The following is a 24,243-nucleotide window of genomic DNA, read 5'->3' on the forward strand; positions in this document are numbered from 1 at the left end:
GCCTACTTCAAAAAGAAAATGTATGACATCTGTCAGGAAAGAACTTCCCAATCCCAGACTAACCCTGACCCTGGTCTTCTCAGCATTGCATCTAGCTCCTGCTCACTGTGTACTCAGGCCAAACGGCAAAGCAAGAAGTCTCCAGATTGCCCTTTGCTCGCCCCAGCACCTGCGCTAGCGACCCTCTCCCCTCACAACTCCTCCGATCCCTCTCCCATCTCACCACTATATTCAACCTCTGGCATCTTTCCCTCTTTCAAACATACCATCATACCCCCACTGCTAAAGAAGCAGACTTGACGTGACTGATGCTGCCAACAACCGACCCATCTAACCTCCCCTTCATCTCCAAACTACTAGAACCCCTAGTTTACGCCCACCTTGTAAGCTATCCATCAGTGAACTCTCGACCCCCTACAGTCTGGCTTCTAACCCCAACACTCAACAGAAACCGCCCCCCTTACAGGGGTATCCAACGACCTACTGACAGCCACAGCGAGGGGAGATTACTCCCTACCGATCCTCTGACCACAAACTCCTCAGTATGCCTCACTCCATCAGCCTAAAGGACCCTGCTCTCTCCTGGTTCTCCTACCCATCTGACTGCTCTTTCAGCATCTCCTTTGCTGGCTCTACCTCTCCCCCTTGCTGTTAGAGGTCCCCCAGTCCTTGGCCCCCCCCCCCTTTTCTCTATCTACACAGCCCCTATTGGACAAACCATCAGGAGATTTGGCCTCCAATACCACGTAGATGCTGACACCCAGCTATACACCTCTTCCCGTGACATCTCTGCACCTTTCCTTCAAAACATCACCGACTGTCCGCTGTCTCCAACACCATGTCCTCTACCTAAAACTCAACCTTTCTAAAACTGACTTATTGGCATTTCCACTCTCCATTAACCAACCTCATCCCGATATCTCCATCGGAGTGTGTGGCGCCAGCACAACTCCCAGACAGCATGCCTGCTGCCTTGAGGTCATATTCAATATGCAAAAAAACCCAAAAAACAGGGTAGCGCTCCCAGAGTACATCGATGAATTATATCATGATCATATTGATATTAATTATATTAAGTCGCACTCACCCGGTGCACAGTGAAGATCCTGTGGATAGGATCCTCACTCACACCCCTTATCCGGATCGTCTTAAGCGTACTGTGCCTCTAATTCCCTGGTGTCCTGCTGGGCCAGTCAGCTGGGGAGCCGCGTCCGTCCTCCGTCTCAATCAGAGAGCCGCTCAGAGAGACACTTGAAAAAGTCCCCACGGAGGGACGAAACGCGTTGTGTGTAAATAAACTTGTAAGTGCTGATTCTCGGAGCGCGGATCCATTTTTTCTAACACGGACTTGGTCATATTCGACTCAGATCTATCATTTACCCCCTACATCCAATCTCTGGCCCGAACAGGTCAGCTGCACCTCAAAAACATTGCAAGAATCCACTCTTCTCACTGTAGACATGCTAACGCTTGTTGCCCTCATCCACTTGACTTGATTATTGCAACTTGTTGCTTATCAACCTCCCCTACACCAAACTCTACCCTCTCCAATTCATCCTGAATGCAGCAGCCAGGCTCATCTTCCTGTCCAGCTGCTACTCAGATGCCTCTGCCCTGTGCCAGTCATTGCACTGGCTGCCTGTTAAATACAGAATTCAAATTAAACTCACTACCTTCATCCACAAAGCCCTCCACAGCGCAGCGCCATCCTATATTGCCTTCTTCATCTCAAGCCATCACCCAGCTCAGGCTCTCTGCTCACCAAACTAGACTGAGCACCGCTCTAATTTAAGCCTCTCATTGTCGCCTCCAAGGCTTCTCCAGAGCAGCACCGGTCCTCTGGAATGCACTACCAAAGGCTACCCGGGCAATGCAGGACTCGAAAAACTTCAGGCGTGCTCTAAAAACGCACATCTTCAGGGAGGCATACCGCATTCCCTAAACAAACTCCTCTGTATGCCACCTGATAACATGCTCCCTGACTTACTGACTGCAATCCCTGCTAGCCATCATAAACTGCCCTTGCAGATACTGATTCTGCTGCTATATGGCTAAATGTCTAACCATTGTCTGTATATAGCATCCCTCCGTCTCCACCTCGCCATACCGTACACATCTCCAGCCCCTTTACCTTCTGTATCACCCCATTCCATAGTATGTAAGCTCGTTGGAGCAGGACCCTCATCCCTATTTCCAAAAAATGATTACTATGTAAATGTGGTTCTGTAATTTTTGTACTTTGTATCTGTATTCCCCCTGCCTATGTAAGCACTGCGGAATATGTTGGCGCTATACAAATAAAGATTAAATGCGGCAATTAAAATTGCAGTGCTTTCGGCAACATTTGTGTGAGGGAGGCCTTATGATATACATAAGTTATATATGTGCTGTTCTAGGTTCAGCCATTGCTCACCTGTATATAAAATATACCAAAATATAAGAGGAAAGCTGAACAGTTACCTTGTTCCCTGAAAAGACCTACCGGGAAAATAAGCCCTAGCATGATTTCAGGATTGAGGATGCTTGAACTACAAGCCCTACTCAAAATTAAGCCCTAGGTACAGTTAATAAAAGTCAGTATAACTAATGTCCAGGCAGCTATGCATTAAAGTAAAATCTTTGCGCAAATATATACAAGACCGTCTTATTTTTGGGAAAACAGGGTAGCAAGTTGATTTGGCTATATCAAGCTTTGTTTTCTATAGTTCGGTTCTTCCCATAGTTTCCTACCTCCTTGCAGCGCATCCTGCGACTTGACATCTTGAAGTAGTGCTCACTCAGTCCATCCTGGCTAAGCAAGTCCTGAGTGCAAGCTTGAAGTAGTGCCCTTACAGATTTTTCAGATTCAAACACCAAGTACACATAGCCTATGGTATAGAGAATAGGATTCAGAAGATTCTTTAAACAGAAGTGACAAGACAGCTCAGATTCTAATTTTTTTAACTAAAGTTTGCACTATAAGTTAGTGTATTGACTCAAGTAAATATTTCCTGTTTTATTGGTGTAACTGGGGTACATAATGCTACCAGAAATGCTATCAATATTCTACTTGCTTCCATGAACAGTTTAAACAAATGCCCTGTAAGAGAACCTGTCGGCTTGTACACCATCTAAACCGCAGACAGTATGTTCTAGAGCAGATAGTTCTGGAGAAAGCTTCAGTATAACTTGCATTTTATTCATCTAAACCTCAGCACATTCTGAGCTGAACAGTTCAACGGAATGTTCCATCATTGACAGCGATCTGAATGTCCAGAGAGCTGTCTATTGCTGATTAGACCACCTATTAAACTGTTCAGCTCAGAATGTACAGAGATATTCAATAAAATGCAAGCTAGTTTATGGGGAAGGACTCAGTATAGCAATCTGCTGAGCTCCTCCTGATCTATCACATGCTGCCCACAGTTTGGACAGCATGTTCCAGCTAATGGATTCCCTTTAAAGCATATGGTAGTTCTAGAGGTGTCCTATACAGTGGCAGACAGAATTTAAATGGTTGCTCACAGCTTCTAAAAAAATAGAGCATATCCTATTTGGAGGAGGGGGGGGGGGGGGTCTTGATGTAGGACCCCTCTCCAACCTCAAAAATGAGGGGGACCACAGTAATTGTTCACCCTTCTATGCAGGGAGCTGCAGCTCTGCCCCATTCACAGGGCCTTGCACAGAAGAGCCCTGTTGAACTGATTTAACAAAGTGAAGGGGCATAGTGCTGTAGCTCCTTGACATTCAGGATTGGTGGTAGTCCCATAGGCCAGGCACCAACACGTTAAATCATAGCATTTTCCCAGGAATACATCACTAAGATGCGAATAGCCTTTGACTGTACATTCCTCAGCAAATTCAGCTGTTAGCAATACTGGAAGCATAATTTGCAGCAATTAAATGAATGCTGTGCTAGGTTTAGTGTGAAAGGACCACTTCTAGCGAGACAATCCCCCCCCCCCAAAAAAATATTTTAAGAGGCTAGGGCAAAAGATTTCTGTAGGTTGATATTGACAGGTCTACCTTGTAGTGTCATACAGCTATATATTGTGACAATTATGTTGAGAAGTGTGCAACTCAAGCTTCAATTTTAATTCTTGTGATAAGGATTAAAGTGAGCTACACTTACTGTCTCTTGCATACATTAAATTGAAAAAACAAAAACCTTGTCATGATTTACTAAAAGCTGCAAGAGCTTGTTCTTGGACTGAACATATTTAAAGAGACAGAGTGTGGAGAAACAGATTGCCGCAGCAGGTTCTCAGACTAACGGTGCATATCAGTACACAGCGTGCAAGACACTACACCTGGTAAATTGTTTAGTCATCTATGCTTTTCCCAGCTCAGAGAGGAGTCTTTAATACAGAGTTAGTTACTCAAGGTACACTAAGATATAGTTTATATATGGAACCTTGCGTAACAAGTTAGCCCAATGTCCACAGGTGGATTTGAAATACGGAATCTGCAGATTAAGATGCCAATAGGGAAGCATGGGGATTCTGCACTTCAATTAACACCTGCAGATTTGATTTGCAGATGCCATGTGTTGGAGGAATCCCATCATGCTCCATTATTTCACAGTGGATTCCATTGATCTATAGAAGCAAGCGATCTGCATTTCAATTGTGGATTTGTAGGCAGATCCCTCTGGTTGCTTGGAGACCAAGCAGAGGTGGAATGCAGGCACTTTGGGCTTGTGATTTTTTTTCTGTGCTGACAATCCAGTGCATCCGTGTGTAGAGAAAAAAAAAAAAATCCACGATTGCTGGCAAGCATTTAAAGACAATTTCTGCACGGACATGCAGGTCTTCCACAGAAATCCACATGCTGTGGACATGAGGCCTTAGACTGAATATACACCACACAAAATCCACCTTCCACAGGATTGCATAAACTTAAGGCCAAACTAGAGCTGGTTATGGGGTTAAGCATCAAGCATTTTTCACTGGCTGATTCCAAGAGCCAGAGTTTATTCTCCAAATATGTAGATTGAGTCAGGCTAAAGACTAACCCAACACATGATATCATGCCATCAGGGAGATTTACACTTTGAGTTATTTACAATGGGTTTACTAGAACAGCCTATTATGTTAAATTAATATAAAATTGTGCTTTGATATCACAATCCAGGTAAAATTTGGTCCCATTTGTCAGCGTTTGACAGCTTTGTGTCTATGACTATACACTGAAGACTCAATCACTGCTTACAGTTCAATGGGCAGGACCAAGAGTGAAGTTTTACACAAATAAAAAAAGTTAAATATTGGGAACTATTCAGTATATCAATCTGTGCAGCTCCTCCTGCTCTATTACATGCCGCCTACAGTTTGGACAGCAGGTTCAAGCTGACACTTTTTAACCCTTTAAGGACAAGGCCTATTTTGGGCTTAAGGACTGTTTTTTGGGGATTTGTTTCTTTGTGTGACCAACTAGTTTTTATTTGTATTATTTTTTGTGTTCATATAATATATTGTAAAATAAATTAGAGACCAGGGACAGAAAACAATTCTGCCAGCTTTTTTACAGCGTCAATCATAGCATAAGTGACAATACTTTTCTGTGGGTTGGCACAACAAAAACTTAGGTTTTTACATAATAAAAACTTTTGGAAATGATTTTTGCATGTTGCATTCAAAGCCACATTTTTTCCATGGATTGAGCACTAAAGGCTTGGTTTCTGCATCATGAGCTGTAGGTTTTATTGGTAGCATTTTGGGGGTACATATGGCTTTTTGATCGCCCTTTAGGAGGTAAAGGGCAAACAAGCATTTTGCCTTGGTTTTTGCTGCACAGGATAATCTGTGCTCAAATTATAGTGCAGGTTATGGACATGATGATACCACAGATGTGGGTTTTTTCCCCCAACTTTGCTCATTTCCTGCTATTTGTTTAAATTAAAGTTTGTTTTTTTTACACCATGTCCCTGAAGGGGACCTAATCCATAGCAGCTATGATCGCCATGTTAAGGCATTGCAATACATAAGACCTGCAGTGCATTATCACTTTATCTGGCGTCCTGCTGCCATGGCAACCCATTGGCCCCCTGCGATTACATCACTGGAGTCCAATGATGTCATAGTGTGCTCATGTACCCCTGCTGTTGCAGGCGGCTAGCTATCAATAACCGGCTCCTGCATGGTGCAGTCTCACTTCTCATCTTGCGACATCCACATGACGCAAGGTTATGTCCAGTAGTGTTAAGTACCCCTCAGCCATTTTGTAACCTAAAATCCTGTAAAGTCAATGGTTGCAGTGATTACTTCGTATGGAAAAAGTTTATTTTTTTGTGCAAAGCAAAAAATTGAAGTTTAAGTTTCACTAGGGGACTTTGCAAAGTGATAGTTTGAAAGTCAATATAATGCTGTGGTATACTCTGTATACCAAAAGGCATTATTGCTTAAATCATTTAGCTTTGCCTCTGGTATGGCCCAGTAGGCATACAAGTGGCCTCAAGGAATTTTAGCACTACAGGATATTTTTAATTCCCCATAAAACCAGTGTTTACTAATATAGACCAATTAAAAGAGCCGATGGGTACTCTTCAGAATTCAGCCAGGAAATCAAGTGATAGGAGTGCCAAAACAGAGCAAGTGAAACCAGCATTTGTATACTTCAGCACCTTAGAAGAGCACCTAGTATAAACTTAGTCTATTTTGAACATTAGTGATTCCATACCTGCCCCATCACCAGCTATTCATCCAATGTAAAGTGCGGACCACCAGTGCACACCCAGAAAGTGATAAAATAAAAGTTTGTTCCTACCATTTTGGCATTACCTTTAGGCATATTACCTTTAGGAGGACAACGGGGATGCTTGCCATCCTTACCAGGCCATTCAACACTCAGAGCTCCAAACACACGGAATGTGTTTATCAGTCCAGCTGCAAAATAAAATTAGCATTTTAGAAAGCCAGAGGGAAAAATAGCTAAGTTTAAGGGAACATGTGAATCACATTGTGTAATGTTCATCATAGGGACTCCAGGCTTACACATCTGTCAAATGTACTCAAGTGTGACCCTGTGATAACAGGGAGCTAGTGTTGGCTCGGACAATTTGGGTGTTCTGACAAGTCTCATTTGAGCTGCATAGTGCTGTGCCATGAGCGCAGGTCCCACAACAGGCCCTCATATCGGACAGTATCCTGCTGGAGGTCATTATGTAGGACTCTGGCAGTGCTCCTTGAATAAAGGGGCAGATACTCTATGCCCTACTATGGTCTCCAACCAGCTCTCGAGTTAGCAGTCACTAGTATCAGCTCCATGCTTTTGAGACCGTGACAGTTGGGAGACACAGCAAATCTTGCTATATACAACTCATGGTCCTTTGCTGTTCTGAAGGTACTGCACTACTTTTACAACCCGATTGGGTTGCAGGTACCACTGCTGGTAGCATGCGGACACTATTAAAGCTCAAAACTCAATCAGTAAGGATAAGCAATAGTTGTCTGGCCACAACCGGCAAAAGCATTTCTTTCTTTTTTGGGGGGGGGGTCTTCCAGCTGTTACTCTAGTCTGTTATCACTTTACTTTATATCACAGCAGGTCAAATAGATTGTGCTTCCCAAGGATGCAACAATCTAATGCTCCAGTAATTGCAAGGATGGCATAGGTACTAGTACCCATGTAATAGCAGCCTAACTGGACAAATTAAAAAAGGGACTATTTAACATTTGTGTCGAAACTAGATGGTAAAAGTTTTCCAATCTGTTTATTTTCTGAGTGCAGATTTTGTACTCATTCTGATGTCTGTATGATACTATGGGGCAGCCATCTTTCCTGAGCTACAATAAACAGCATTAAAAGATTCTTTACAGCAGCTTCATGAGCCATTCACACAATGGACAGGAAGGAACCTATTGAATTTATATAGGAGACTGTTCTGGACATGTGATCTGTGCAGAGGTCATTTTGCAGGGAGCAAGTTGGTTTAGCTAATGGTGAATCGTGTTCTCTATATAGAGGCGTTACCCTGTAGTGTAATCCTGCCTGTGTGATGACTGCTTTAAAGTTCTGTACAGATCAAGTAGCATCAGCCCATTAGGCCCAATGTCCATGGGTAGATATGATGTGACAAAGATCTGCAAGATCTGGAGAATTTAATGGCTGCTGTCAGAAGAGTGGCATATAAAGGGTTAATAGTCACTCGGCTGATTGCAGTCCATTGCCCACAGGCATCAGCTGTAACAGCTGGTGCCCACACTGTGAGAGGTCACCATGTGATTTCTTCATCTATACCCTGATGCTGCATAATGCAAGTAAAAAAAAAAAAAAAAAAGTGTATTAAGGTCATTCTGATATTGATATAACTCCAGGTCACAAAAGGACTAAGGTGTTTCCTTAAACTTAAAATGCATCAAGACACCGCTTAAAGACCAGATAAATGCCAGGTTACAGGGATGCAAGCTGTTCTCTGGTAGATCCCATCCAAGAGTCTGGTCATTAAAGGGTTAAGTGTACAAACACATTTAAAGGGGTTGTCCTGCAATAGCAAGTGGGGTTAAGCACTTCTGTATGGCCATATTAATGCACTTTGTAATATACATCGTGCATTAAATATTGGCCATACAGAAGTTATACACTTAGCCCCTCCGGTGCTGGCGCCCCCGTCTCCATGGCGCCGACCAAAGCCGCCTTCTCCCTGGATTAGACGCGCATGCGCAGAAGACCTGTGCGGCGTGAGCACGCTGGATTGGCCCCTTCAGTGCAAGCGCGTCTAATCCAGGGAGAAGGCGGCTTTGGTCGGCGCCATGGAGATGGGAACGCCAGCACCGGAGGGGGTAAGTGTACAACTTCTGTATGGCCAATATTTAATGCACGATGTATATTACAAAGTGCATTAATATGGCCATACAGAAGTGCTTAACCCCACTTGCTATCGTGGGACAACCCCTTTAAGTCCTACATTAGTTCGTTAACATGTTTTTCCACAGGGGCTTGTCTTTTGTGGCCCTAAAGTGGCCAATGAACTTACTTTCTGTGATGTCCCATGGAACTCCACCAAGAAACACTTTGCAGGAATAAACTGGATTTTTGTAGTTACGAGGGGGCAGTTGGCCACTCCATGTGCATGTAGCTTCGTTTACAGCTTAAAGACAGTAAATATTGCATGACTAGAACACATTTTTCCATCATTTGAAATGTTAAACAGTTGAATGTTAAACCACATACATCTTAACCCTTTAGTGACAGCCAATATGCCTTTACTGACCTTTTTAATTAGCTAAGCCATTGCCTTAGTGTATGCAAATTAAAAAGCTTACTGACAGCCAGACTCCTGCTCTAGTCACCAGATGCAGAGAAACATCAAGTCCTGGCAGTTTACCACCTAACATTTCACAATCCAAAGTACAGCATAGAAGGGGATCCTTCTATCACAAAAGGGTACCAATAAAAAAAAAACAAAAAAAAAAAAAAACTTTTCCCGCAAAAACCCCAAGCCCTGACATAACCATTGCCTGAATAAAAAAAAAATGAAAGTAGTTAAAAATAAGTCTATATAAACTTGGCATTGCAGTAATTCTGCCAATCCAGGTTTACTGAATGGTGAACATTTAAAACAAACCGTCCCCCCCCCCACTTATAGCTACATCACGTTATACCTCTTGCAATGCGACTAACAATTGCTTGGTCCTTAACAAAAAAAACCTCACTAAAGGTGTGAAAATTGCCACAGTCACAAATTTTTTTTACCTGCAGCTTGTCTGTGTAGGCGCGCTTCCCTTTCAATGCTGAATGGATCATCAGCAGATTCCAGCAAATCCCATGATGGCCATACAGAAGTGCCAGGCCATCTTTTTGACATTCCCATGGGGGAAGCGGAGGCTGCTGCTAGAGCAGCATGATCTGGATCTAGCCTTGAGCCAATACTCAACTTCATAGGGTCCCTGGAAACTCCACTTCCCAATGGGAGAAAGGGTAGAGGTGGAGAAATGCGCAAACTAGACTGTGGAAAGGAAGCATCAAGATGGTCAGTTAAGCAGAGCACTGCTATAGAAAGACTTATATCTAATGATCTGAAATCCTACAAAACAAATAGTCATGAATACAAGCCATGCACGAGAAAAAAAAAAAAAGCTTTTAAACATGGATTAAGTGATATGAAATATTGGCAAATTGCTGGAATACAGTGGTGATGCTCAAAGTTCAAACAAATAAACTGCTTACAATCAAATCTGAAAGGTGATCCGAGCCAGAGCTAAATCCACTAGTGTCTGAGTCAGAAGGGCTGCTAGAACGAGAGTCTAAAATAGAGCGGCTGTCTAGTCGAGAGTTGCGTAGCAGTGGAGAAGGGTACTTTTCGACCAAGTCTGAGCCAATTGGGTCCAAGGGCAAGAAGCCCAGAGGTGGAGGCTTTCCTAGAGGGTTGTTGAGTAGGTTGAAAACTGAAAAAAAAATAAAATACTATTATGATACAGCATATCTTAAAGTATTAAGGCTAATGCCCACGGCCGTGACAGGCTCCACAAGCCGAATACTGCAGCAGAGTCCGCCATGGCACACCTCCCCTCCACCCCAAACTTACCTCCCGAATCTGCTGTGCGAGTTCCGCATGATGCGCCGATGCTGTACAGCGCATAACGTGTCGGCAGCGAAGTGTATTCACGCTATACTTCCGCTGTGCTACAGCGGAAGTATAGTGTGACGGCTGGCTTCCATTGAATACAATGGAAGCTGCTGTGTGTATTCCTGTGGCAAACAGGACATGCAGCGGGTTATTTCATGCTGTGGAATTCCACAGTGTGAACATTCAGCTATTAGGTTCAATAGAACCAAATAGTTGCAGTGTTACGTGGCAGAAAGGTAGGATTATACCTACCCGATAATCAGGTTTCCAGGAGTCTCCACGACAGCACCACCTGAGATCGCCTCCTCCTGATAGGACAGGAACACACCGAGAGGTTAAAGTTCCCCCCCCGTCCTCCCCTCCTCAGTGTATTATAACGAAACTGCCGGGGTAGGAGCTAACTTAAATTTTTTCCTATCTGGTATACTTTTTATTTTATTATCTTTATATACATTATTCTTTCTTGGGGAGGGAATGTACGGGTGCTGTCGTGGAGACTCCTGGAAACCTGATTATCGGGTAGGTATAATCCTACCTTTCCCAGGGAGTCTCCACGACAGCACCACCTGAGACGTATCAACTAAAGTAATTCTAGGGTGGGATTGCCGCTGAGAGGACCTTACGACCGAAGGACATGTCCTCGTCTAGCTGCACCTTTACCCTGTAGTGTTTGACGAAAGTATGGGGCTTTTTCCATACTGCTGCCTTACATATCTGCTCTACTGATGCCGAGCCATGCTCGGCCCATGAGGTCGCTACTGCCCTTGTGGAATGGGCTTTAAGAGCCGAGGGGGCCTCCTTCCCCAAAGCCTTATATGCCTCGCTAATGGCCAGGCGAATCCACCTGGCTATAGAGCTTTTGGCTGCCTTCTTTCCCTTATTAGGGCCTGAATATTGGACGAACAGGTTGTCGTCCTGCCTCCATGGGCCTGTGGCCTCGATGTACGTCAAGACTGCTCTTCTGACGTCCAAACAGCTTAGGGTTCGCTCGCTCTCGTCTTTTGGGTGATTATAGAACGAGGGTATTATTATGTCATGGGCCCTATGGAATGGGGATACCACCTTAGGTAAAAAGGTCGGGTCTGTTTTAAAGACTAACTTGGTATCTGTAATCTTGAGGAGCGGGTGGCGTATGGATAGGGCCTGTAGCTCGCTGACCCGCCTGGCTGAGGAAATTGCCACTAGGAAGATAGTTTTTACTGTGAGCATTTTTAATGAGAGCCCCTCCATTGGTTCGAAGGGGTCCCCTGTCATGGCCCTCAAGACTAAATTAAGGTTCCAGTCTGGGCAAATATTGGTGGACCTGGGTCGAAGCCTATCTGCCGCTGCCAGGAATCTATTGATCCACCTGTCCCCGGATAACTTAGTGTCAAACAGGGCGCTAAGGGCTGCCGTTTGGACTCTTAGGGTGCTTGGGGCGAGGCCCATATCCAGGCCGTCCTGTAGAAAGTCCAGGATCAGAGGGACGTCCGCACTGCTGCCTGAGGAGCCTCTCTCTTGTCTCCAAGAGGTAAACCTCCTCCAGATTCTCTGGTATATGCGGTTGGTAGTCTCTTTCCTGCTTGCCATTAGCGTTCTGACTACCTTGGTTGAGAATCCCCTGCCCCTCAGTATGGATTCTTCAGTAACCAAGCTGTTAGATGAAGTCTGCTTACGTCGGGGTAGTTCAGGGGTCCCTGCGTTAGGAGATTCTCCTGAGCCGGAAGGGTAACTGGCTCCTGGATGCTCAAGTCTCTCAGGAGGCTGAACCAGCTCCTTCTTGGCCAAAAGGGAGCCACAAGGATCAGGGTGCACGGTTGTGACCTGAAGTACTGTAGTACCCTTGGGATTAGTGGGATCGGGGGAAATGCGTACGCCAGCTCTCCTCCCCAGTCCTGGCTGAGGGCGTCCACCGCTGTCGGTTGGTCTTCCCGTCTGAGGGAGAAGAAGTTCGTCACCTTGGCGTTTTGTTTTGACGCGAATAGGTCTATTTGCGGGGGACCCCATTTGTCCGTCACTATCCGGAACGCCTCCTGGGATAAGGACCATTCTCCTGGGTCTAAGCGCCCCCGGCTGAGGAAGTCTGCTCTTTGATTCAGAGATCCCTTTAAGTGTACCGCTGACAGTGAGATGATGCGGCCCTCCGCCCAGCGAAATATCCTTTGCGCGATACTTTGCAGAGCTGGTGACCTCGTGCCCCCCTGGTGTCGGATATGGGCCACTGCCGTGGTGTTGTCCGACAGTACCCGTATATGTTGGTTTCTTACCGTCTCCCCCAGGTGCTGCAGGGCCTTCCAGATTGCTTGTAGCTCCCTGTAGTTTGAGGATTGATGCTTCGTCTGCGGTGGCCATGGGCCCTGTAGGAGCTGGTCTCCGACGTGCGCCCCCCACCCCCAGGAGCTTGCATCTGTCGTGATCTGTACTGCCGGGTGCAATATCCAGTGGACTCCTTTTCTTAGATTTCTTGGGGACGTCCACCAGCTTAAGGATACCCTTACCGAGTTCCTGATCTGTATTCTGTTTTCTAACGAAGCCTGCCTGCCGTCCCACGCTGCGAGGACTGCAGCTTGCAGGGGTCTGGTATGTGCCTGTGCCCATGCTACCCCCGGGATGCATGATGTTAGACTTCCTAGGAGGGACATAGCCTCCCGGATTGTGCATGACCGTCTCTGCATAAAGGATTTTACCATGTGCCGAATTTTCTGCCCCTTTGCCTCGGGGAGGAAGGAGCATTGGGCCTCTGAGTCGAGTGTTACGCCTAAAAACACCTTCTCCGTGCTGGGGTTTAGGCTGGACTTCTCCCAATTTATGATCCAACCTAGGAACTGTAACAGGCTGAGCACTGTTGCCAAGTTCTCTACTAGGCGTTCCCTGGACTCGGCTATGATTAGTATGTCGTCCAGGTATGGGATTATTAGGATCGACCTCTGCCTTAGGTAGGCTGCAACCTCCGCCATGATCTTCGTGAAGATGCGGGGTGCTGAGGAGATTCCAAAGGGAAGGCATCTGAATTGAAGATGCCTTGTCTTGCTGCCCATTTCCAACACGAACCTTAGGTACTTCCTTGAGTCCCTGTGGATCGGTACATGCAGATAGGCGTCTTTCAGGTCGATCGAGGCCATGTAGGCCCCCCTGGGGATCAACTTTACCGCTGATGTGATGGACTCCATCCTGAATTTTCGATATTTTATGAAAACGTTCAGGGGTTTTAGATTTATTATTAGGCGTGAACCTCCCCCGGGTTTCTTTACTAGAAAGAGTCTGGAGTAATGCCCCCAGGTCTCCTCTTCCTGTGGCACGAGGGACACTGCCTTTAGATGTCTTAGGTCCTGTACCGCCTGCTGAAGCGGGTACAGTTGTTGTACTGGACCTCGCGTGATAATATATTTTCTCCTGGGGGGGGATACTAACTCGATTCTGTATCCCTCCTGCAGGATCTCCGGGATCCACGGGCTCCTGCAAATCGAGGCCCACCGATCCGCAAAGCCCTGCAGCCTCGCCCCCACTGGGATGGCGTCAGGGCTTCTGCTTGGCTGGGTCCCCCTGGTGCGGGTTGAAGAGGAAGTTTCTCCCTCTGCCTCCCTTGGGGTAACTCCATCGTCCCGTCTTGCCCTTGCCTTTATAGGGTTCCGATTGTTGTGCCGGGGTTCGGAAGAAGGTCTTCCCCTTACGTTGTCTTTCCTCCGGGAATCCCTTCTTCTTATCCGACGCTTTCTCTAGTATTTTATCTAGATCCGGACCAAAGAGGAATTGGCCGTGAAAGGGTAGCGAGCACAATTTATTCTTGGATGTTAGGTCGCCCGACCATGACTTCAGCCAGAGGACCCTCCTGGCCGAGTTGGTTAGGGCCGTTGCTTTTGCCGAAAGCTTCACTGACTCCGCTGCTGCGTCTGCCAGGAAGTTAGTGGCCATCTTTAACATAGGGAGGGAATCTATGATCTGCTCCCTTGGTGTTTTGCTCGAGATGTGCAGCTCCAGTTGTTCGAGCCACACACCCAGGGTTCTGGCGACGCACGTGGCTGCCACCCCCGGCCTGAGCGTACTGGCCGCTGCCTCCCAGGATCTTCTTAGCAGGCCCTCCGCCTTGCGATCCATTGGGTCTCTAAGCTGTGTGGCGTCCTCGAAGGGCAATGTTGTCCTCCTAGCCACCTTAGCCACTGGGACATCTACCTTGGGTACTTCCTCCCAATTCGCACATACCCCCTCCTCAAACGGGTAGCGCCTCTTCACCCCCTTAGACGAGAAGGATCCCGTGTCGGGCTTCTCCCACTCCTTAAGTATTAATTTTGTTACGTTGCTATGGACCGGGAAGGTATGTTTCTTCCTCTCCCCTAAACCCCCAAAGACCTCGTCCTGCATTGAACGGGGTTCCTTGGGCTCCTCCATTTTCAGTGTAGCTCTAACGGAGTTAATCAGCTCCGTTAAATCTTCTCTATGGAAGAGGTACTTTTGGTATTCCTCTTCCTCTGAGGACTCCTCAAGCATCAGCTCTTCCGGTTCAGATCCTGAACTCTCTGAGTCTGAGAGCACCTGCGGGGTATGCGCTTTTCTTCGGCGCTTTGTCCCCGATGCCCCTCTGGGTGGAGTTTTTGGGGTCGACAGTGCTGACCGCACTTCCTCTTGGACGAGTTTTCTGACATCCTCGAGGAATCCCCCTGATTCCTCCTTGACCAACTTGGCTATGCATGCTTTGCATAATGGCCTGGCATGCGAAGCCGATAGTCTTGTGCCACATTCTGCGCACTTTTTAGCTTTGGCTCTGGGAGGGGCAACTCTTCTATCCCCCTGGCAGACAACAAAATTTACGTGTAAGGATGCAAAATTCATTAACAACGTATACGAATATGCATGCCTTGTTTGCCCCACTGGCTACTTACGGTTGCCGCCGCGGTGGAGCATTCCGCGACCTCTGGTGCTGGAGCACTCATTGCTTTATTAACTGGTGCTGCAGACACTCTTGGGGCATTTAAGCCAATACTCACTGAGTGGCTTTCTTGCTCGGCGCCATCTTCTCTCAGGTTCCTTTTTCTTTTTTGAATTTTGGCGCCTTTAAATTTTAGCCCCGCCCCCTCCGAGCGCCGGCCGTGCTGCGCGATGACGTCATCACGCTCGCCGCTTGCCGCGGCGCCCCGCCCCCTCCCCTGCTCGTTAAGGGGAAGCCGGAGGCGCCGCGCACGTTCCTAAGCCGGCGCGTAGGAGAGCTGGAGCCCCGCATTGCACCCCCCATGGGCCGCCGCGGGAGGAACCTGGCCCGGGGGGACCACCCCATGTGGCGTCCCGGGAGTCGCTCTGCAAGAAGGGAGGACAGGCTGGAGCACTGCCCTCCGATCTGCCGGTATGCTTCTTTCTTTCGGGCTGGCGTCTCCACCAGCCCCTCTCGGTGACCCTGCCTCCTGGCAGGACAGGAAAACACTGAGGAGGGGAGGACGGGGGGGGAACTTTAACCTCTCGGTGTGTTCCTGTCCTATCAGGAGGAGGCGATCTCAGGTGGTGCTGTCGTGGAGACTCCCTGGGAAATCCAGCTGTGGGCATTAGCCCTTAAACTGTTCAGTAATGCAAGCAAAACTTAAAGTAGATACTTTGGTAAATAATTTACATTTTGAGGGGTTCAGAGTTAGGCAACTTTTGTTCCAGAAACAGCATCATATCTGTCCATGGTTGGGTTGGCTACTGCAGCCCAGCAGTGAACTGTTTTGGCCTCAACCACAATACTACGCATCCTGTGGATGTGGCACTGCTTTAAAAAAGCAGCCATGGCTTCCTAAAACTGCCTTCACACTGGTGACAAAAATCATGCAGTTGAGCAATGCAAGAAAACAGAATTAGGAAACCCATGCTTTAATGACTTCATCATCATCTGCAATCTTATCCGCCATACAATGTTGCGGGATCTGTAAATCACTGCATGCCCTATTGGTTTTGCCATTTTTCTCTCACCTTTGTTTCTTTATGGAGCCTCCAATTAGCACACGAATGTGCCATGTGTTTTTCCCCAGGAAAAAGTATTGGATGCTCAAAGATTGCATGAGCAAAAGTGATATTGCTGTGTTTTTCTTGCTGCGATATCACACTCTTGAGTATGAAGGAGCCCTAAGGCTTCATGTCCATGGGCAGATTTGAATTGCAGAATCCATGCAGGGCACCTGCACAGGCGAACCACAATTCAAGCGGTCCATAGGGATACATAGGCATCTGCAGCTTAAAGCATGCAGATTTGCTTTGCGGACCTTCTGGTCCAGAAAACAAATTGCAGTATGCCTTTTGTTGCGGATCCTGCACATACGGCTTCTATTGAAGTCAACGGAAGCAGTCTTTTGTGCAGCCTGTCTGCAATTGCTGCGGATTCTGTGGGAAAGCAGGAGATTTATAAAAAAAAAGTATATAAAAATCTTCACACAGCGCATGTGCAGTGGAGAAGATGAAGGGCAAGTAGAGAACCCGCAGTGCTCTCTGCTGCAGGCAGGGTTTGGATTCTGCTGCAGGTTCTCACATGCGAAATCCGATCTGCATGTGGCCTTACTCAACAAACACAAAACCAATTTGTTAAGGGTTGTACTTGTCAAAAGTTGCTTTTCTTAAATGTCTTTGGTCAGTTAAATGCACTGATCTATACATGGGCAACAAATTATGCAGGCTTTCAACTCTACAGAATGCTCCTCTTGTGGATTTGAAATGCAAAAGTTGATATCCAATACCATATCACTCCAACTTACAAGCTTAAAAAAAAAAAAAAAAAAAAAAAAAAAAAAAAATGGGGGGGGGGGGCGAGCTAGCAGCACTTCATGAAAACATTTGTGGACACCAGAACTGTATGCTTTATATCCCTGCAATATCTATTTTGGGACCTGGCACTGATGGCCAAAAGGATGCATTTTGCTGAATCACTGCCTTAACTGCAGAAGAGTATATACAGCATTAGATTCAAGACTGGTCACTTTACAGACCACTAGAAGAGCATCTTTTGTACAACCTCAGAATTGTGATATTAGTAAATTGTTTTACTACTGTAGAAGTGGGATGACATACCTGTGGCTGTAATAAAAAGGAGCGGTTTCCATTAGCTAAGCTACACTAACTTCCATAGGTTATATAAACCTAGCAGTGGTACTGGTGTATCTTATCTCCACCAGAAGAATGGGTGGGGACATTGGTTGGGAGCTTAGAGTTAGAGCGTAGGGCTAGGTGATGGCTGGCACACACCTCCCCACACTGCTTGTAGCCAGACTGCCCGCTTTGAGCATCCATGTCCCACCCGCCAGCAAACAGCAGCAGGCGGCCACTGTAACTGATCACTGGGGGTCCCTGCTGCTGCAGAGACACTGACAGGGAAAGACAGTAGTCAGCTGCTGCTGAGAAACAGGGCATCCCCGTGACATGGCCCACCCAGCTCACACATGTGTCCTGTCTTCCAGATGCTGGGCACAAGCCGCGGTGAGTGCCACTACAGCAGGGAGGAGAGTGTCGAGAGCAGGGGTGTGCACCATGGGCCCCCTCTTCCATCCACCAGGTACAAGCTGCAGAGCTGGCGGGGAGAAGCTGCAGCAAACGCTGCTACAGCGGGGAGGAGAGTTCAGCAGTGGGGAGTGCACCGTGAGGGACACTGGCGAGAGGATCACACCGGGAATCCAAAGTGACAGCAGTAGGGGAGCAGAGCTGTTAGCACCTTACTGCAGCAGGGAGTACAGTGAGCCTTGTCGGCTGCAGCACAGAAGCGAAGCGCAGACAAAGTTCGGAGCGTTAACAGGGCAGTAATGAGGAGTTACCTGTCACTGCAGGTCTCTACCCATATTTCTGCTATGGTGCACTGAGCTATGCTCTTTGGGTTTCACTAGGTAGAAAGTGTACATGCACATCTAAATCCTTTCCATGTATCCCAGTGTACCAAGATTAACCCTCAGTGCCAAGCTGAGGCGTTAGGAGATATAGGGAGGGGGGAAGTTAACATTTGCTTAATGTACACATTGAGTATGTTATGTCCATTCTATACAAAACATGGTAGAAAGACTGAGATGTGTGGGTCAGGAAAAAAACCCCAAACTGATATGTTGGCAAGACCTTTTAAACATATGCATCAGTGTTTTCCTGACCCACATATCACTGGCCAACCCTAACAGGTTGCAGAGTCACTGTATTGGCAGCATTTAACTTTTTTTGCCAAAAAAGGGAATCGCTTCTAGAAAACCTCATGGACTGTTCTTTGTACTGGACCCTCAAATTAGCTCCTTCTCTCCTTTTTACCATTATTATTCACATAGAAAGACTGAGAAGCAGCCAGCGGTTTAAAAGATGCCTAAAAATACTTGAGCAAAACCTCAACATTTGCAACTGTCTATGCAAGAATGTAAAAGTTAAGTTACCTCAATTTCTTAAAATGAAGTTATGTCAAACCTGTCTGCCCAGTCCCTGTCTTATGCAGCACATCACTGCCTCCACCAGGGATCCTCACTGGTAAAGTCTGCTTCGGTTTGAGGCAGTGTTTCAAGCCACTGAGGGGTTTTCCCATGATCAAGGGGAACCCATCACCTGCCTAAAGCACCATGAACTTATGGTGCCGTTAGGCAAGATAGGTAGTTGGGTAATTTTATATCCTCACGCACTCCCTGGTTGACAATGAAGCCTGCCTCTTCAGCATCCCATACAAGTCTATGAGAGAGTGCACACTCTGAAAAGTGGAACAAAAAAATTCCCACCCAAGGTTAGTTTATGCTGCTTTAGGCAGGTGACAGGTTCCCTTTAAGAGGGGTTGTGAGATACCCCAGCAAAAACAGCTGTGTTCCAGGGGTAACATTTCTAAAGTGGTTAGCCACAACCAGCAGGGATTAACCACAAACCCTGCAGGGGTAATGTAGCATCACATGGCCATTCAGATGAATGGCTGTCATACAAAGGACAATTTAAGGCCACCAGAACAGGTGCCAATCTAAGGCTATAGAAGACTTACATGTTTCAATAGTAAATACAAAAGATCACATTTACATGCAAGTGCAATGTGATGGTCTTTGGCCATCATAGCAAGTGGGTGATTCTTGAACAGAATTGCTCAAAAATAGTGAGGGGGAGCTCATGTTAATTAAGCCCTTTGAAAATTGTTGCCTCCATTATTCAACTTCTGTACTTTCCATTTTTGATGTGATTTGAATAGGTTCTGGACTTCAGGTAAACCGATTTGTTGGGCATGGACCTGGCAGCAGCTTTGGTGACCCTTCCAGTCTCGTAAGTTGGGTGCACAGAATGACCTGTCATCTGGTGATAAAGGCAAGTCTCACTTTTATTGAAATCCTGTGTCCTCCACAATTCCTATACTGGCTGGTAAGCTTTTTTTAAATAGTCATAAGGACATTCTTTGCATATTGGGGAATGCAGCCTCTCTCCAACAAGTTAAGCTAGAGACTATTTGCCTGTAGAGTGGGGGCAACCTGGCTATTACTATCTGGCCAGGCTGGTGGTTGTCCCCAACAGTACAACCCAGGGGATTGGTTTGGGGCATAAGGTGGTGGGGCCCATATCGGATTGTGAACTGCAGTTGAGGGGAACCTACTTTTCCTGCGATTGCTTTACTAGTACCCATAAAGGTTATATTAAAACCTGGCATACTGCCCTTCGTTTACTACCTGGAGAGGCAGATAAGTAATTTCATACTCCGTAGCAAAATCCTCATCTACAGCACTTTCCCCAAGTCCTTGCTTTGGCAATGGCACAGGGTTACCACTCTGATATGGTAGATAGCTGTAGTATTGAAGGTACAATAACCCCCAAGTGATAAATCTGTGTGGTGGAGCTGAAAATATCCGAAGGCTGAATCATCTATTTAAACCCAGTCTGGTGGGCTGCCTATTCCTCTTATGCCACCTCCATTGGAGGGTCTAGCTCAGATGTCCATTCTTTTGAAAGCCCCTCTAGTTTTCACTCTAAAGCCCTTTGCTTGACTCAGAAATGGCCTTTAAGGAAGCTGGATATCCCAACCTGGACTCTGATAGGGAAGAACTCTTGGCCAGCTCTGTCCCTCCACTTAGTGCTAGATAAGCTTATACAACTCAAATCTGTCCATAGGATATATTCTACCCCACTTTGGGTATGTTTCCTACAGCAAAGTATACAGTCAGGCTGAGATGCTGAGTGCATGGGTACAAATCATGCACATGTTCTGGAGCACACAGTTCTGTTGAATTCCTGGCAGTGTATTTGAGTGCTTGGGAGTCCCTTCTGAAGAGACATGCCTTGGCATGCAAGATTCTGTGCTCACAGATCTGACTATCCTGGTGGATGTAGAAACATGTACCTTATACAAAAGTTACTAGTCTATGAAAAAAGGGGTTTTGCTTAGCTGAAAGCACCCCAAGTAACCCATTAGGAATGTCTGGAGACATGAAGTTAGTGTAGTACCCATGTACATAGCCAGTGGTACCATTTCCCCCTGAAAATAAGCCCTACTGCCTGAAGACACTGCCTCTTTGGGGGGCAAAGTTTAATATAAGACTCTTTCAGTGAAACATTGTAGTCCTACTAAATTCAAGATCATGGGCCATTGGGTGGATAACCCTTCTACTGCATTAGGTACATTGAAATGCTGTCTATTGCTGTTGTCACTCTTTGCACCTCTGCTCTCAATTCTGACAGTTGTACTGTGGGTGCGCTCTTCCAGTTTTATATACAACTAAGTCATTCCCAACAGGGAAATTTTTTTAAAGTCATAAAATGAAGACAACTGTACTTTGAGAGGGATGTGCTGGAGTGAATTGTGTGTTTGTCAGGACAGCCACATGTTACTTATACAGGGATGCTACACCATTGATCAACTGGATCCAGGCAGCCCAGTCTGAGTTTTAGGATGCTTCCAATTGAGCACTTTTGTTTTATGCCAAGAGAAAAGCTTGTACAGGATGCAGGTTGTCAGATTACTTGGGATATCATTCAAGAGCATAAAAAGGCAAACCTTGGGATGTACGATTTGTGGTGTCCCTTAAGGAGACTCCATAAATGAAAGAATCTCTCATCAGTAGTCCTGCAAGATATTACAATCCCAAAACATGTGAACTGTGCCCATTAGTAAAGCATTGTGGGCAATTTTCCAAATGGGACAAATCCCTAGCATGTAAGCAAGATAGGGTGCAGTTGATTAGATTAGAGTTAAAAATCTATCTATCCCTGACATTGACCTGAGGAGGGCCAGAACATTCCCCTGCAGCATCCAGTTCTGGAGCCCCTTTACCTTAGAAGGCAATTGCATGTCAAATGACTGTAGAGACTGAGTGGCTTCACAAGGTTAAACATTTGGGCCAAAGAGGGAGTGATAGTCAGGCCTTCAAACTGGGCTCTAACATGTTACAGCTGGCAATACCTGTAGGAATCATGGTAGTTACTTTTTTGTAAACACAAGATCTAAGAAACCCAGCTTCCAAGCCTGATGGAAACCATTGCACTTCTCCCTTACACTGGGCACAAGTCTCCATATTGCATGCCGCATCTTTCTCAGCTGTTCAGTATTCTCCCTACACTTAAACATAAGTGCCTTTAACCTTTTCTAACTTAGTAAGCATATATACTGAACCATGTAAAGGCACTACGACAACCAGTGCATTGTTAAACCAATGTCATTAATGCAAGTTGAGTGGAAACTAGCTACATGAAATAAAATGTTAAATGCACATACTCTGTGTAGGCTTTATAATGGAAAGGTTGCATGTACAAGCCTACAGTAACATTTTACAAAGACTGCAAGAATCGTTAATTGCATGATTTGACAGGCTAGTTTGAAGGAAAGTACATTAGTCAATTCAATCACATGCTGTAACTGAACACAAATGTCTAATTTGTGAGGGTCAAGTTTAACCAATGTTCAGACTCAAGTTCTGATTTTGACAAAACTTTCACGACAGACTAACATGATAGAAAATAACCAATATATTAAGTTGAAGTATCAAGCTTGTATAGCCAAGAGTTACCAGCAATGTATAAAATTGCCTCACCTGACTGAGCAGCTGATGGTGTGCTGGACTGCCCAGAAAGCTCCGAGTCCTGAGTGCTCCATGGTCTGTCCCAACCTGTGAGGCTAAGGGATTGCAGACCAAGGCACAAGTCATTTGTGTCAGGAAGGCCACGACGAGACTGATCGTGTGATGTGGGGAAGAGCATCCTGCTTGCCGAGGCTCCCTCTGTATCTGCAAAGTCTGTTCAGGAACAGAAATGAAAGACTGATCTTACATTAAATACAAGGGGATCTCCACCTCCAGCAGGTAGCACCCACTATGCCCCATAGCCACTGCATTGTCCAAACCCTCCCTCTGACTTGCAAGTTATGATCAGAATTCACGCAGTATAGCCATTATACATCTCAGGCAGTAAATGCAGCAGCAAAAAAGTAATGTAGAATCTGCATTTGTCAGGACAAAAAAGGCTACATAATTATATACACACATATACATATAAGCAGAGACCCCTGCACACAAATGCTGGCACTTTGCTTCAAGTGGCCCTGCCTTCATCCCTCTCCCAGCCCTTCCAGAACCCCTCCCACAGAGTCCTGGATAGACTCCAAGCCTGAATCAGCAGCAGCAATGCAAGGCTTCATCATTGTGCTAGCATAATCTGTTTGCCTGGAATACAGACAGGGGCTTGTTCTGTGAGTTGCTGTTTACCAGGAAACAAGGATAAACTTCAGAAGGATGGATTATATTGTAGAATATAGATTTTAACACATGAAGACTTTAATAATTCCAGAGTCCCTTAGATAAGCGTTTAGGGCTCATTCCCACAGCAGTCTGCACAATTGCTGCGTGATACACTGCGCATCTCATGCAGACTATGTAAATGCTGTCTCATAGCACTGTTGTGTATGGACAGTTTAATACACAACCCATAGAGAATAGGGCTGTATGCATGTAATACACTGAAATAGAACATGCTGTGTTTTCACAAGTGCATCTTAAGCAAGTGTGAATAGATAAATGAAAAGCAGTGTACTTTCATTGACTTCATTCACAGTGTAATATGCATGTGCTCTATGTGGTGAAAATATATATTTGTGGGAATGAGTCCCTAGAGCAAGAATAGAATCTGAGAAACTTAAACTGATCCTGTACCCTTAGGCCTCATGTCCACAGGTAACTTATATTTAGCAAGTCCACATGTTAAAAAAAAAAAGCAAGCCTGCATCCTGTAGGAAAGCATTGACCATCCGCAGTTAAATAGCCACAGATGGTATTTTAAGTGACTTGCGGATTTCATGCGCATAAAAAAAAGTCACATGCTCCATGTTAGTGCAGATCACGCATGTGGGAGCTCATCTCAATTGATCTCCTGCATGGAAAAACAAACCCACACAATTATAGTGCATCTGCAGCAAAAATCTGTACAGGCCTGATTCTCTGGACATGAGTCCTTACACTTCCAGTTCTGCATGAGTGCATGTATTTTTGCTGAAAAATGCATCACAGCCATGTACTTGTGTTTTCACAAGCATGGAGAGGAGAAAAAAAAAGTTTAAAGATATCCCAGAGGAAATATGGCCAATTCCAAGAAGTCACCTAAAAAAGACATGCAATATTTTCTTCAATCCTGCAGAGTTACTGAAAAAAAAATTACATATTTATCAATTGCCCATGTGACTATACCCTTGTAGTTTGTATACCTTAGGTTAAGTGATACTGTACTCATGCAGACCTTTGGGGAGATTCATGAAAGTTGCCTGTTGCCCATGGCAGCTTTCATGTCTTAGAATG

The 24,243-nt window shown here is 45.8% G+C and overlaps 1 protein-coding gene across 3 annotated transcripts in view; it reads right to left on the minus strand.

Moving 5' to 3' along the window:
- CPEB1 (cytoplasmic polyadenylation element binding protein 1) overlaps window positions 1–24,243 on the minus strand; it is a 45,872-nt gene that overhangs the window by 20,482 nt on the left and 1,147 nt on the right. Inside the window, exons 1-7 of one of the 3 annotated variants that reach the window (XM_066592437.1) lie at window positions 22,940–23,013; window positions 22,492–22,692; window positions 10,147–10,364; window positions 9,673–9,925; window positions 8,954–9,067; window positions 6,759–6,863; window positions 2,731–2,867 (exon numbers count right to left, since the gene is read on the minus strand). In XM_066592437.1, coding sequence (XP_066448534.1) covers window positions 2,731–2,867; window positions 6,759–6,863; window positions 8,954–9,067; window positions 9,673–9,925; window positions 10,147–10,364; window positions 22,492–22,657 — 993 coding nt within the window. In that variant the 5' untranslated portion in view covers window positions 22,658–22,692; window positions 22,940–23,013. Of the gene's footprint in view, window positions 1–2,730; window positions 2,868–6,758; window positions 6,864–8,953; window positions 9,068–9,672; window positions 9,926–10,146; window positions 10,365–22,491; window positions 22,693–22,939; window positions 23,014–24,243 lie in introns of those variants that run through there. The other 2 variants (XM_066592439.1, XM_066592438.1) reach the window with 2 other exon arrangements.

The sequence above is a fragment of the Eleutherodactylus coqui genome, chromosome 2, assembly GCF_035609145.1.
Source record: "Eleutherodactylus coqui strain aEleCoq1 chromosome 2, aEleCoq1.hap1, whole genome shotgun sequence".
Lineage (NCBI taxonomy): Eukaryota > Metazoa > Chordata > Amphibia > Anura > Eleutherodactylidae > Eleutherodactylus > Eleutherodactylus coqui.